This window comes from Triticum urartu, chromosome 3A (assembly GCF_056163025.1).
Source record: "Triticum urartu cultivar PI428250 chromosome 3A, HENAU_Tu73, whole genome shotgun sequence".
Classification (NCBI taxonomy): domain Eukaryota; kingdom Viridiplantae; phylum Streptophyta; class Magnoliopsida; order Poales; family Poaceae; genus Triticum; species Triticum urartu.
The window spans coordinates 277506662-277521777 of record NC_141875.1 but is presented as its reverse complement, the minus strand read 5'-3'; the positions used below and the strand labels follow the sequence as shown (position 1 = coordinate 277521777).

General features: G+C 49.6%; 3 protein-coding genes across 3 annotated transcripts; all 3 read left to right on the top strand.

The window, feature by feature from the left end:
• The first annotated feature begins 10997 nt into the window (after positions 1-10997).
• Positions 10998-11387, top strand: LOC147979451 (uncharacterized). The gene has a single exon (XM_087515211.1). The coding sequence runs from the start codon at positions 10998-11000 to the stop codon at positions 11385-11387; it is 390 nt and encodes a 129-aa protein (XP_087371337.1).
• A 966-nt stretch (positions 11388-12353) lies between these two features.
• LOC147979450 (uncharacterized) lies at positions 12354-13189 on the top strand. The gene is made up of 2 exons (XM_087515210.1): positions 12354-12644; positions 12689-13189. The coding sequence occupies exons 1-2, from the start codon at positions 12354-12356 to the stop codon at positions 13187-13189; spliced, it is 792 nt and encodes a 263-aa protein (XP_087371336.1).
• A 1235-nt stretch (positions 13190-14424) lies between these two features.
• Positions 14425-14817, top strand: LOC147979449 (uncharacterized). Its single transcript, XM_087515209.1, has one exon. The coding sequence runs from the start codon at positions 14425-14427 to the stop codon at positions 14815-14817; it is 393 nt and encodes a 130-aa protein (XP_087371335.1).
• The last annotated feature ends 299 nt before the right edge of the window (positions 14818-15116 follow it).

Here is a 15116-nt window from a genome sequence, read left to right as displayed (position 1 = left end):
TCCCATTACCATGGGTATCAAGACTAGCAAAGCTTAATGGGTAAGGACGGGTAAAGTGGTGAGGATGCAGCAGTGGCTAAGCAATGTATGGTGGCTAACTTACGAGTACAAGAGTAAGATGAGAAACTACGCAAACGCTCGCAAACTAGTAATGATCAATAAGTGATCCTGAACTACTTCCGTTCAAACATAACCCAACCGTGTTCCCTTCTCGAACGCACCCAATAAGAGACAGTCACGGTTACGCAACGCGGTTAGTGTATTTTAGTTGAGTTTACTTCAAGTCCTCTACAACTAGATATTAAGAAATCCCCATCCGCCACATAACCACGGGCACGGCTCTCGAATGTTTAAAGCCTGCAGGGGTGTCCCAACTTAGCCCATGACAAGCTCACGATCCGCGGAGACAATCCTCCATCGTGGGACACCCGATCAGACTTAGAATCCTGGTGCACAAGACATTCCGAAAATGGTAAAACAAAACCAGCAAGACCGCCAGATGTGCCGACAAATCCTGATAGGAGCTGCGCATATCTCGTTCTCAGGGCACACCGGATGGGACAAGCTACGAGTAAAACCAACCCTCGAGTTTCCCCGAGGTGGCCCCGTAGGCTGCCCGGTTCGGACCAACACTCAGAGGAGCACTGGCCCGGGGGGACTGAATTAAGAAATCATCGGGTCCGGAAATTCCCTAGGCAAGTTTTAGTTGTTATTAAGCAAATGGTAAAACCAATGTTCGGCCTTGCTGGAGGAGTTTTATTCAAAGCGAACTGTTAAGTGCGTCCCATACCCCTCACCGTGTTAGGGACGCAAAATCAAGGAACATAACACTGGTATGACGGAAACTAGGGCGGCAATAGTGGAACAAAACACCAGGCATAAGGCGAGCCTTCCACCCTTTACCGAGTATATAGATGCATTAATTAAATAAGAGATATTCTGATATCCCAAAAATTTCCATGATATCCATGTTCCAACATGGAACAAACTACAACTGCACCTGCAACTAGAAACGCTATAAGAGGGGCTGAGCAAAGCGGTAACATAGCCAAACAACAGTTTGCTAGGAAGGGTGAAAAGGTTAGAGGCTATCATGGCAATTTGGGAGGCTTGATAAACAAGTGGTAGGTAGCATGACATAGCGATAGCATCGAGACAACTAGCATAGCAAAGATAGTAGTGAGATCCAAGGTGACGGTCATCTTTCCTGAAATCCCGCTAGGAAGAAGAACGAGTCCATGAAGAAGACGAGCCAACGTTGTCGAATGGATCCTCAAAATCGCAACGTGACCGGACCTATCAAGAAGAAGCAACACCAGAAAGAAGCAAATAACATGGTAAACCAACAAGCATAAACATGGCATGATGCACAATCAAGTATGATGCATATCCCGTTTAATGATTCATGGCATGGAAAAGTGCAACAAACAACACCACAAATTAAGTGGAGCTCAATATGCAACGAGTTGCATCTTGACGAAAGACCACAACAATTATTTAGTTCTATCCAGTTTAAGTACTCATCAAAATTAAATGTTGGTTAACAGGAAAGAGGTGAAGCATAAGTAAACTACACATTTAGGCAAGTTTAAATGAGGCCGAAACAATAAACAAAAATTCCGGTAAACCCCCATATGCATTTAGCAATTTAAAGCAAACAACAATTTTAAACATTTTAAATATTGTTATCATGATGCGGATGACATATGCAAGTTTTATGAAAATGTTGACATGAGCATATTCTGAAGCATTTGTCACCATGGCGGGACGAAAGGGTGCCACGACAACATATCGGTTCCGGTAACTCGATTGAGATACCGATGCAAAAGAGAAGTGTGCGGATGTGTGGAACACGCAAGAGATGGTGGGCTGCTCCCGGTTTCCGGGTTCCCACGGGTCGACGGCGGTGTCAAACGAGGGAACAACTAATGTTCATGGGCGGATACAACATCCAAACATGCATCTCATACAACAGATGCATTCGTCCACGGGTCATCGTCTCAGCGGTTATACCTTCGAAGCATGCCTTTTTGGAACGGATCAAGTTCGGAGCGGTGTAGAGGAAGTAGACATTCTTGGGACGGTCATCGTACACGATCCGAGGGCATTGGTAGAGGTTCTCGCATGCTCCAGGGTCGTCGGTAGAGGTTCTCGCGATCTCGGTGATGGTAGTGGTACGCGTTTTCGTAGATGGACTTGACGAATCCGAGTAATATGGGGTCGACGGTGGTCGTTCACGTTCATAGTCGCACAAGTTTCCGTAGATGTTCGGGGTCACGGCGAGGAACTCGATGTTTTGGTGCGATTTAGGAGTACATGTCGAAGGCCGTCGTGGTACTTGGCATTTCGTTCAGTACTCGTCCGAGCATCCGTGTTGTCTTGCCGGTGGTGTACTTGAGGTATTGGTAGTGGTACTTGGCGAATTCCATGTTCGGTGACCATTGGACTTGGCGTCAACAGCAATAGGGGCGCGATGCAGGGACTTGGCGCGATGCAGGGCGATGGCCGCGGGACTTGCAGCGGCAGCGGCGGGAACTTGGCACGGCGGTCTCGCGCGGCATCAGGAGGCTCGAGGCGGCAACATCAAGGAGGAAGACCGGCGACGCAGCTGCGGCCACCGGGAGGCGTGACTCCGACGGGCAGGGCCGGATACAAGGTGCAGAAGGGCGGCGAGGGACTCGACGACGGGGACGACCTGAAACTACTGCTAGTGGCGCTCGTGGCCATGGAACACAAAAGTCAAGGTCGAATGCGAGGCGCGGGGAAGGTCCGGGCGCGGCGTCAGCGAGAGGTTGCAACAACTGCTACTGCTGTCGGCGGCGAGGTCGAGGCGGGTTGGTGGCGACGAGGAGAAGCAGGAGGAGAGGCGACATGGGAGGAGGGAGGCCATGTCAGAGGAGGGGTGGCGTGGAGCAGCGTCTTGCTGCTGGTCGCCGGCGCGGGCGAGACAAGGGCGGCGGAGCACCATGGCTGAGGGAGCAGAGGAGGGGCGAAGCAGAGGCACGGAGGTGGGTGAGAAGATCGGGCGCAGGCGCATGGTCTCTAGGGTGGCGGCGCAAGGGAGATGGTGAGGGAGAGAGACGAGGGGATCCAGCAGGGGAGGTCGGCCTAAGGTTAAGATGGGTTAGGTGGGCCAGGGAGGCCGGCCCAATTGCAGGGTGCGGCTGGTGGGAGGCCCAGCCGGGCTCTTCTCTCTCTCTCTCTCTTATTTTCTTCTCTTTTATTCTTTAGTAGAAAAGAAATAGAGAGAATAAAGAGAGGGTTAGGATAGAACTTGGGCATGGGGATTATTTTCCCGGACTCACAAAAATGCGAGGAATTTGACAAAATTAGCCTCAGGATTTTTAGAGGAAGTAAAATCCACGCCTGTTGGATATAACTCACACAAGTTAAATGGATAAGCAATGAAAAGAACATGATCTTGGCAAAACAAGATGATGGGATGTAGAAAGCAACATCACAATGCCTCTGGAACGCATGAAGAATAGAATGAAAAGAACGGAGATGAGAGAACCAACATCTCTCACAACTGAACTTGAGAGAGCACTCTTATGAAGGGTTGAACGGATTTGTTGGAAATCAACAACAAAAGATATGATTTCCAATGGTCTTAAGGAAAACATCCCCAAATTATGAGGTGAAGACCAGCCACTAACGGAATCAATCAATTGGATTGAGATCAACAAGGAGATGAAAACTCGTTCATCGAGATGAGAAGCGGAAGTAGGATCATAGATAAGCACCATAATGGCAACATTCCCAATGGAAGTTTTTAGGTGAAATCTATACCAAGATAACTCCAAGGAAGAAAATGATGGGTTTAAATATCTCATTCCTGACAACTTTTGAATCGTGAAACATGAAGGAAATTGTGAAAAATGACATAACACCACCTCAAAGATAATGTAAACGAATTGTACTTTGAATGCAAGATGAAGAATGCTTGAACACCTCAAAACAAAACATGTGTTGAGCACCATGTTTAATTTTAGAGTATAGCTTGGCGGATCATATCTTCGAGAGAAATCTGGAAGAATGAAAGGAATCCTTGATGAATCACCATGTTGAGCCTTCGTGAGAACTTCGGTAAAAGAGAATGATAGAGAGAAAAGAGAAGTTGAAAGAACAAGGTGAAGCCTTGCAATGATTTAAATGGAGCTTCAAGACAATATAACCGAGAGAACTTGGAACTCCGGAAAGAAAAGATGAACATCTTAGAACCGAGAAATTGGCATCCTGAACGAACTTCGGAAGAAGGAATTAAATCATCTTGATGAAAGAAGAATAAGAATTCTGTTATGCGTATCCTTCACCAATTTAAATTGATGACAAGCAATGGATTTGGCATACTACTTATTCCTCTTAAAAAGATTGAAGAGATATAGCCAAGCTTGGGAAGGTCTTCAATGAACTACCGTAAAAATTGGAAATGAATGAAGATAACAGAATGAATCACCGGGAAGAATTAGAAAACAAACAAAGATACTTGAGGGGATTTAGATACAAGAGAACAAAGAGAACACGAACTTATTAAGGAATACTTGAACGAAGCACCAAAATAATATGGAGAGGAACGAAGAGGCATCAATTTAGAATAATTGGAGAACGAAGTTGAAAACTTAGAACGAAGAAATATTCTGAAATGATGGCCTCCGGATGATCGAGAGAGAAAGAAACTCCTGAAATGCTTCGGATGGGTATGAAAAGAATTTTCACAATGGAAACAATTATGAGGATGGTATGAAGCTAGAACCATTAATCTCCAAGAGAAAGGACCAAGATTTAAGAGAAACTCTTCTTTTGGTCTCCAAAGATGAGGATGACGACGATAAACACCACCAAAATTGTTGAGACACACCGGAACAATGATGACGAATAGAAAGGTTGAACCAACGATCAAAAGAATTTGAATGCGATCTTGAAGAAGACATCCGACTGATGAAAATTCATTCTTACGTCAAACTTAGAAATGAATTCGAGAATCACTCCTGATAATTAGAAGAGTCAGGTAAGATATTGGGAAAAGACCTGTGGGTTAGAGCCCACTCAAAAGAAAACACCATTGGAAATAAGTGCTTGAAATAGACATTGCGCTGGTCGGATTAAATGGTTTGAATGAGACATGAAACACCAAATACAACAAACGGATCTTGAATGAAGAGACGAGCCTTCTGAGATATCTTCAGCACTCCGAAACAAATGAATAGGGAGAGGTGAACGATTAGGGGGGGGGTGCACCGGCATGAGAAAGCATTGGACAAATGAAAGGAATATGCTCAATACCGAATCTTGAATTAACTCCACTGGGGAAGAAAATGAGAACGAAGAATGATGAACTTGTAAAGCATCTTCATGAAAACCACCAGGTAAGAACATTGATTGAAAAGAATGAAGAGACTTCACATCCATAAGACGGATACTTGATTAAGAAATCTGAGTCCTTGAAGAAAAGGGGTGGGAGGGTGGGAAAAATGAAGGCAATTTGGGACGGATGAAAAAAACACCATTGAGAAAACTTAGAATTGATCTTGCGAATGTTGAAATGATCGGATCCACTTGAAGAGAAGCACGTCGGTTGGAAAAGAATTAACATGACAAACTCGATGATCAAGAAGTCTTAGTACTCCCACAGAAATATGAGAACACCGCTTAGAAAGAGGCATGGAATCAACATTTGACATAGAAGCAACTCGAATACCACAACTCAAAACAAAGCAAAGGATTTGGCTTGCAGAATAACCCAGAAACAAACATATGATATATCCCGTATCTTATCATGTGCCTGTTGGAAAGATATCCTACGTGATACTTGAATTCCCACCTAAGAACTCCCAAAACTTTCTGGTTATGCAATCTGGTGTTGGGGATACAGGGAGGTACGATATATATCACACAACTAACAAGCCCTACGCTCCAACTGTATCCATCCGTCAACACATAACCAAGAAAACTCTGGAAATCGTGTACCTCAACCTTCGAAAAGCATCCGTTATACAAGACATGGCAATACTCCCGAACTCCCTCCCCAGTACTAGGTGGCATCGAGGTTATCTCACCACTAACTGCATAAAAGAGATTTTCAATGTCGGCAAACTCAGGTATTCCAGAACTGCAATGATAAAATTGTGATGACAACACCTCGGAGCTCAACTCCCCGGGACACTGCCACAACCCCTAAATGTCAGGAGGCACCAAGAACAATGTTCTCGTCATAATAATATCAGAACGATCCCAAGATACACGCGTGATCCTATTTTTTTAGTGAAAATGAGGAGAGGAAAGTCAAAACATCTACGTTAGGAGACCTCACCAGAGCGACGAAGGGGGCTAAGGAGTAAAAAGAATCCCACTCTCCGATATAAATAATCCTAAGACTCAAAACATATATCTTCTAGACTCAACAACGGTAGCGGTTCGATCAATCAAGGGGGCTCCTAAGGTCGGTAAGGCTCTAATACCAACTTGTATCGTCCAAGATGCGATTCTATCCCAATCACGTGATGAACTCATGATTGGGGAACAACCGCATTTCGAGTGCATAGCAAGGTGGATATCATTACAACATACCATGTACTAAATAGATGAGAATACAAGATAAATGCTTACACTCGCCACAAGTTACAACATTCATATAGTAATACATCATTACATAGCAATCATCATACAGAAGAGCAGGATCCGACTACGGATGAAATTAAACGAAAAAGAAGAACGACATCCACCCTGCTAATCCTAGGTTCCCTGACCCGGATCCTATCCCTTGATCGAAGAAGAAGAAGCAGAAGAACTCCAAACAATCAAGCATCGCACTCGTGCCAGATCATCGCATTACCTGTACCCGCAACTGTTGTTGCAGTATCTGTGAGCCACAAGGACTTAGCAATCTCATTACCATGGGTATCAAGACTAGCAAATCTTAATGGGTAAGGAAAGGGTAAAGTGGTGAGGATGCAGCAGCGGCTAAGCAATGTATGGTAGCTAACTTACGAGTACAAGAGTAAGATGAGAAACTACGCAAATGGTCACAAACTAGTAATGATCAATAAGTGATCCTGAACTACTTATGTTCAAACATAACCCAACCGTGTTCTCTTCTCGAATGCACCCAAAAAGAGACAGTCAAGGTTACACAACGCGGTTGGTGTATTTTAATTGAGTATACTTCAAGTCCTTTACAACCGGATATTAACAAATTCCCATCTGCCACATAACCGTGGGCACGGCTCTTGAAAGTTTAAACCCTGCAGGGGTGTCCCAACTTAGCCCATGACAAGCTCATGATCCGCGGAAACAATCCTCCATCATGGGACACCCGATTAGACTCGGAATCCCGGTGTAGAAGACATTTCGACAATGGTAAAACAAAACCAGCAAGACCGACCAATGTGCCGACAAATCCCGATTGGATTTGCACATATCTCATTCTCAAGGCACACCGGATGGAACAAGCTATGAGTAAAACCAACCCTCGAGTTTCTCCGAGGTGGCCCCGCAGGCTACCCGATTCAGACCAACACTCAGAGGAGCATCGGCCCGGGGGGTTCAGTAAAGAAATCCTCGGGGTCCGGAAAGTCCCTAGGGAACTCTTAGTTGTTATTAGGAAAATGGTAAAACCAATGTTGGGCCTTGCTAGAAGAGTTTTATTCAAAGCGAACTGTTAAGAGGGTCCAATACCCCTCACCGTGTTAGGGATGCAAAATCAAGGAACATAACACCGGTATGACGGAAACTAGGGCAGCAAGAGTGGAACAAAACACCAGGCATAAGGCAAGACTTCCACCCTTTACCGAGTATATAGATGCATTTAATAAGAGATATTGTGATATCCCAGAAATATCCATGATATCCATGTTCCAACATGGAACAACCTGCAACTGCACCTGCAACTAGCAACGCTATAAGAGGGGCTGAGCAAAGCGGTAACATAGCCAAACAACGGTTTGCTAGGAAGGGTGAAAAGGTTAGAGGCTATCATGGCAATTTGGGAGGCTTGGTAAACAAGTGGTAGGTAGCGCGACATAGCGATAGCATCAAGACAACTAGCATAGAAAAGATAGTAGTGAGATCCAAGGTGATGGTTATCTTGCCTGAAATCCCGCTAGGAAGAAGAACGACTCCATGAAGAAGACAAGCCAACGTCGTCGAACGGATCCTCACAATCGCAACGTGACCGGAACTATCAAGAAGAAGCAACACCAGAAAGAAGCAAACAACATGGTAAACCAACAAGCATAAACATGGCATGATGCACAATCAAGTATGATGTATATCCCGTTTAATGATTCATGGCATGGAAAAGTGCAACAAACAACACCACAAATTAAGTGGAGCTCAATATGCAATGAGTTGCATCTTGACGAAACACCACAACAATTATTTAGTTCCCTCTCGTTTAAGTACTCATCAAAATTAATTGTTGGTTAACATGGCAAGAGGTGAAGCATAAGTAAACTACACTTTTCAGCAAGTTTAAACAAGGCCGGAACAATAAACAACAATTCCGGTAAATCCCCATATGCATTTAGCAATTTTAAGCAAACAACAATTTTACACATTTTAAATATTGTTTTCATGATGCGGATGACATATGCAAGTTTTATGAAAATGTTGACATGAGCATATTTATGAAGCATTTGTCACCATGGCGGAACAAAAGGGTGCCACGGCAAGATATCGGTTCCGGTAACTCGATTGAGATACCGATGCGAAAGAGAAGTGTGCGGATGTGTGGAACACGCAAGAAATGGTGGGCTACTCCCGGTTTCTGGGTTCCCACGGGCCGACGGCGGTGTCAAACGAGGGAACAACTAACGTTCATGAGAAGAAACAACATCCAAACATGCATCTTATACAACACATGCATTCGTTCACGGGTCATATTCTCAGCGGTTATACCTTCGAAGCGTGCCTTTTCAGAATGGATCAAATTCGGAGCGGTGTAGAGAAAGTAGACGTTCTCGAGACGGTCGTCGTACACGCTCCGAGGTCACCAGTAGAGGTTCTCGCATGCTCCAGGGTCGTTGGTAGAGGTTCTAGCGATCTCGGCGGCGATAGTGGTACGCATTTTCGTAGAGGGACTTGACGAATCCGAGTAACTTGGGGTCGATGGTGGTCGTTCCCGTTCATAGTTGCACAAGTTTCCATAGATGTTCGGGGTCACGACGATGAACTCGACGTTTCGGTGTGGTGTAGGGGTACATGTCGAAGGTCGTCGTGGTACTTGGCGTTTCGTTTAGTACTCGTCCAACCATCCGTGTGGTCTTACTGGTGGTGTACTTGTGGTATTGGTAGTGGTACTTGGCGAATTCCATGCTCGGTGACCATTGGACTTGGCTTCAACAGCAACAGCGGCGCGATGTAGGGACTTGGCGCGATGCAGGGGCGACGGCCGCGGGACTTGCAGCGGTAGCGGCTGGAACTTGGCACGACGGTCTCGCGCGGCATGGGGAGGCTCGAGGTGGCAGCGTCAAGGAGGAAGACCCGTGATGTAGCTGCCGGCACCGGGAGGCGTGGCTCCGATGGGCAGGGCCGGAGACAAGGTGCAGTAGGGCGGCGATGGGGACGGCCTAAAACTACTGTTGGTGGCGCTGATGGCCATGGAATGCGGAAGCCGAGGTCGAAGGCGAGGCACGGGGAAGGTTCAGGCGCGACGTCGGCGAGAGGCTGCCACACCTGCTGCTACTGCTGCCGATGGCGAGGTCGAGGCAGGTTGGTGGCAAAGAGGAGAAGGAGGAGGAGAGGAGGCATGGGAGGAGGGATGCCATGGTAGAGGAGGGGCGGTGCAGAGCAACGACCTGCTGCTGGTCGCCGGCGCGAGCTAGACAAGGGCGGCGGAGCGCCATGGCTGAGCGAGCAGAGGATGGGCGAAGCAGAGGCATGGAGGGGGGTGAGGAGATCGGGCGTGGGCGCGTGGTCTCTAGGGTGGCGGAACGAGGGAGAAGGTGAGGGAGAGCGACGAGGGGATCGAGCAAGGGAGGTCGGCCTAGGGTTAAGATGGGTTAGGTGGGCCAGGGAGGCTGGTCCAGCTGCAGGTTGCGGCTGGTGGGAGGCCCAGCCGGGCTCTTCTCTCTCTCGCTCTCTCTCTCTCTCTCTCTTATTTTCTTCTCTTTTATTCTTTAGCAGAAAAGAAATAGAGAGAAAAAAAGAAAGAGACGGTTAGGAAAGAACTTGGGCATGGGTGTTATTTTCCCGCACTCACAAAAATGCGAGGAACTTGATAAAATTAGCCTGAGTACTTTTAGAGGAAGTAAAATCCACACCTATTGGATTTAACTCAGACAAGTTTGAATTTCAAAACCCATTCAAATAAACTCCAAATGGGTTGAAATTATCGGGGGTGACCCTACACACCATATGTGATTTATGGGCAGATTTGGAACATTTATGGAGAAGTAAAATTGCAACTCAATTTCACTAAAAGGTCGAAAAGGAAGGATAGGAAGTTGAGTCGGATAAAGGAAGAGTTGAAGAATAATGCAAATGTGTCATGGGTGATTCCAAGTTAATGGAATAGTTTAGTGTAGCTCCCTAAGTATTGGGAGGATATGTTATAAAGAGAAATCACCATGTGAATTCCCTCGATTTAAATGGATCAAAGATCCAGGCGATTTATTTAGTGGAGTTTTTAAAATGGGTTGCATGATGACATGATGCAATGCAAATGATGCAAGGATGAATGCAACAAACCAACAACTCACACGACGGATCTCAGAATCCATGGAAGGCATCAGGAGCACCGGTCTTGGGGCGTCACAATAGTCGCGCCCCATCGCACGTGCAAGTTATCCCAGGTCCTCATCGATGGCGGCAGAAGCATCAACAACCTCTAACGCGACGCCATGACCAAGCTCGGCCTAGAGGCCAAAGACTTGGAGCTGACCTGAGCGATTTTCCATGGCACCGTACCCGGCCTGTCCTGCTCTCCGATCAGCCGGATCTAGCTCGAAGTCCTGTTCGGCGACATCAACCACTTCCGACGCGAGCCACTCTGGTTCGAGATGGTGGACCTATCCAGCGCGTATCATGCACTGCTGGGCCGGCCCGCACTCGCCAAGTTCATGGCGGTCCCCCACTATGCATATTTGAAGATGAAGCTGTCGGGTCCGAAGGGCCTCATCACCATCACTGGTGACTACCACAAGTCCCTGGAGTGTGCCCGAGACGGCGCCAAACTGGCCGAGTCACTGATCATAGCCGAGGAGCGGCGCCTGCTCGACCGAATCATCGCGCTGGCCTACGAGATACCGGCCGTGTCGACCCCGGCCAAGGAGTCGGCCAACGAGGCCTCGTTCCAGCCCTCCAAGGAGATCAAGAAGGTCAAGCTGAACCTGGAAGACCCCAGCCGCAGCAAATACGTTGTCGTGGGCACCCGCCTCGACAGCAAATAGGAAGGCGAGCTCGTCGACTTCCTCCGTGAGAATCGGGATATATTCGCATGGACCCCAAAGGACATGTCAGGTATTCCGAGGAAGTACACCGAGCACAAACTCCATGTCCGCAAGGATGGCAAGCCTGCCCGCCAACCCCTACGTCGTTTCTCCGAGGAGAAGAGAAGAACCATCGGTGAAGAAATCGCCAAGCTTTTGGCGGCCGGCTTCATCATGGAAGTGTTCCACCCCGAGTGGCTGGCCAACCCAGTCCTTGTCCCAAGGAAAAACAAGACCTGGCGCATGTGTATCAACTACACCAGCCTGAACAAGGCCTGTCCCAAGGATCCATTCGCCCTCCCTCGGATTGATCAAGTCATCGACTCCACCATTGACTGTGAGCTCCTGTCCTTCCTAGATGCTTACTCCGGCTATCACCAGATAAAGCTGGACCTGGACGACACCCTGAAGATGTCTTTCATCACGCCCTTCAGGGGGTATTGCTACATCACCATGTCATTCGGCCTGAAGAACGCCGACGCCACGTTTTAACACTGCATGCAGAAATACCTATTGCCGCAACTCGGCCGCAACATCCACGTCTACATGGACGACATGGTGGTGAAGACCAAGCAGCACCTCACACTCCTCGACGGCCTGAAGGAAACTTTTGCTAACTTGCGCGAGTACCATATTAAGCTCAACCCAGAGAAATGCGTTTTCGGCATCCCGGCCGGAAAGCTACTTGGCTTCCTCGTCTCAGAGCGTGGCATTGTGGCGAACCCGGAGAAGATCAAGGCCATCAAGCACATGCGCAAGCCGGCTCAGCTGCATGATGTCTAGAAGTTCACCGACTGCTTGGCCTCGGTCAGCCGGTTTCTCAGCCGGCTAGGTGAGAGGGCCTTGCCCCTGTTTTAGCTATTGAAGAAGACGACACCGTTCGAATGGAATGACTAGGTAGATGACGCTTTCCGGGATCTCAAGCGTATGCTCTCCACCGCACCTGTCCTAGCCACGCCAAGTGAGAAGGAGCCGTTGTTGCTCTACATTGTCGCCACCTCGTGGTCGGTCAGCACAGTGGTGGTGGTCGAGCGGCCGAAGACGGGCAAGATCCAAGCCGACCAACGCTCGGTCTACTATCTGAGCGAGGTCCTCTCCGCCTCCAACCAGAACTACCTGCACTACCAAAAGATGTGTTACGACGTGTATTTTACCACCAAGAAGTTGAAGCAGTCCTTCCAAGAGCATGTTGTCACCGTGGTCAGGATGGCCCCATCGGCAATATCATCGGTTGCTGGGATGCCTCTGGCCGGGTTGCCAAGTGGGCGACTGAGCTAGCCGGCCACACCATCCTCTACGAGTCCCGCACCACGATCAAGTCCCAAGCCCTGGCCAACTTCCTCGTCGACTGGACCGAGACCCAGTACCTGCCGCCACCGCCGGACTCGATGCACTGGCGCATGCACTTCGACGGCTCCAAGATGCAACGAGCCTTAGGCGTCGACATCGTGCTGTCTTTCCCGAAGGGCGACCAGCTTCGATACGCGCTCCAGATCCACTTCGCCGCCTCCAACAACATTGTCGTATATGAAGCCCTTGTGCATGGCCTCCGGCTTGCCAAGGAACTTGACATCTTATGCATCATGTGCTACGGCAACTCGGACCTTGTGGTGGAGCAGTGCTCCAGCGAGTGGGATGCTCGTAACGCCAACATGGCAAGCTACCACTTCCTCGTCCAGCAGCTATCCTGGTTCTTCGACGGCTGCGAGTTCTCCATGTCCCGCAAGCGGAAAATGAAGCCGCCGATGCGCTGGCCAAGATAGGCTCATACCGACAGTTTGTCCTATCTGGCGTCTCCCTCGAGCACCTGCACAAACCATCCATCAAGCCGGCCCTGGACTCCGAGTCCATCTTCGTCTCGGACAACCCGGCCGCGCCTCTACCCGGCCCGGGGGCTGTCGAACCCGGTGTGGGAGCTGTCGAACCCAGCCCAGAGGACTCCGAACCTGGCCTGGGGACCACTGAACCCGGCCTAGGGACTGCTCGACCCAACCCGAGGACTGCCGAACCTGGCCCGAGGGCTGCTGGACCCAGCCCGGGGACTGTCCAACCTGGCTTGGGGGCTGCAACACTCGACCCGACCGTCGTCTTCCTTGACCCGTCCACCGCCGTTCCCGACCCGGGGGCTACCACCACCGGCTCGGGGGCTGCCGTCCCAGAAGCCGCCGTGGTGGCCATCTTCACCGTGGTGACGGCCCCATCATGGGCCCTACCCATCTCGGAATTCCTGGAGAACGGGGTTCTCCCCATGGATGAGACCGAGGCTCGACAAGTGCAATGTTGGGCGTCTGCCTACAACCTTATCAACAACGAGCTCGTCATGCATAGTTTGATGGGTGTTTTCAGCGCTGCGTCGAATAAGACAAGGGCATTGAGATCCTCCTCGATATACCCCAGGGCGAGTGCGGGCACCACGCCGCCTTGAAGTCCCTAGTGGCCAAGGCTTTTGGCCGTAGTTTCTACTGGCCCACGGCCCTCCAAGATGCCGAGTCGCTTGTCCTCAAGTGTGAGGGATGCCAACGCTTCAGCAAGCACAACCACTAGCCGGCCTCAGCACTCCGAACCATCCTGATCACCTTGCCCTTTGCGGTCTGGGGACTCGACTTGGTGGGTCCTTTCCAGATCACTCGAGGTGGCATGACGCATTTGCTGGTGGTGGTGGACAAGTTCACCAAGTGGATCGAAGCGCGGCCGATCAAGAAGCTGGACGGGCCAACAGTTTTCCGGTTCATCAAGGATATCGTGGTGCGCTATGGAGTCCCGAACAGCATCATCACAGACAATGGCACCAACTTCGCCAAGGTCACGCTCGTGCAATATTGCTCCGTCTCCGGCATCCGCCTCGACCTGGCTTCCGTGTGCGGCAGTCCAACGGCCAGGTCGAGTCGTCCAATGGCCTCATTCTATCTGGCATCAAGCCGTGGCTCGTCGAGTCGCTCGTCCTTCACCCGGCAGCTGGCTCAACGAGTTGCCAGCCGTCCTCTAGAGTCTCCGCACAATGCCAAACCGGTCGACCGGGTTCACCCCGTTCTTCCTTGTCTATGGAGCCGAAGCTGTCATCCCGACCGACGTCGAGTTCGACTCGCCACCCGTCATGATGTACACTGAAGCCGAAGCCAAAGCCAAGGAATCCCGCGAAGACGGCGAAGACCTACTGGAAGAAGCACGCCTCTTGGCACTTAGCCGGTCAGCCATCTATCAGCAAAGCCTAAGGCACTACCACAGCAAGAAGATCAAGACCATCGCATTCCGCGAGGGAGACCTCGTCCTCCGACTCGTCCAACAGCAAGCCGGCCAACACAAGTTGTCCTTCCCATCGGAAGGCCCCTTCATCATCAGCAAGGCCTTGTGCGACCACAATGCCTACTACCTCATCAACGCCCGCAAGTGAAACAAGCGCAAGAGAGACACCGCCGGCGAAGAAACAACCCATCCATGGGACGCAGAACTCCTCCGCCTGTTTTACAGTTAGTTGTGTGCATGTATGTATCACTGCCTTCTGTAACCATATGAAACTATGGGGTCCCAGAACGACGCTCGGGGGCTTCCCTTTCCGAAGGCCACGCGCTCCGTCCCCTCCAGCTACGTCTCCCGCTCGCCCTCTGGGAGGCGCACGGCGACCTCCGTTTCCCTCGGCAAGCGCCTAGTGGAGCGGAGGTACACGATGTCCTCTGCGGTGATGGATGAGCC

Bases quoted from the DNA above. Each gene is read 5' to 3' on its own strand.
- LOC147979450 (XM_087515210.1), top strand. From the start codon at position 12,354: ATGCTCTCCACCGCACCTGTCCTAGCCACGCCAAGTGAGAAGGAGCCG. The intron at 12,645-12,688 runs GCAATATCATCG...CGGGTTGCCAAG, and splicing joins TGGTCAGGATGGCCCCATCG to TGGGCGACTGAGCTAGCCGG.
- LOC147979449 (XM_087515209.1), top strand. From the start codon at position 14,425: ATGCCAAACCGGTCGACCGGGTTCACCCCGTTCTTCCTTGTCTATGGA.
- LOC147979451 (XM_087515211.1), top strand. From the start codon at position 10,998: ATGGTGGACCTATCCAGCGCGTATCATGCACTGCTGGGCCGGCCCGCA.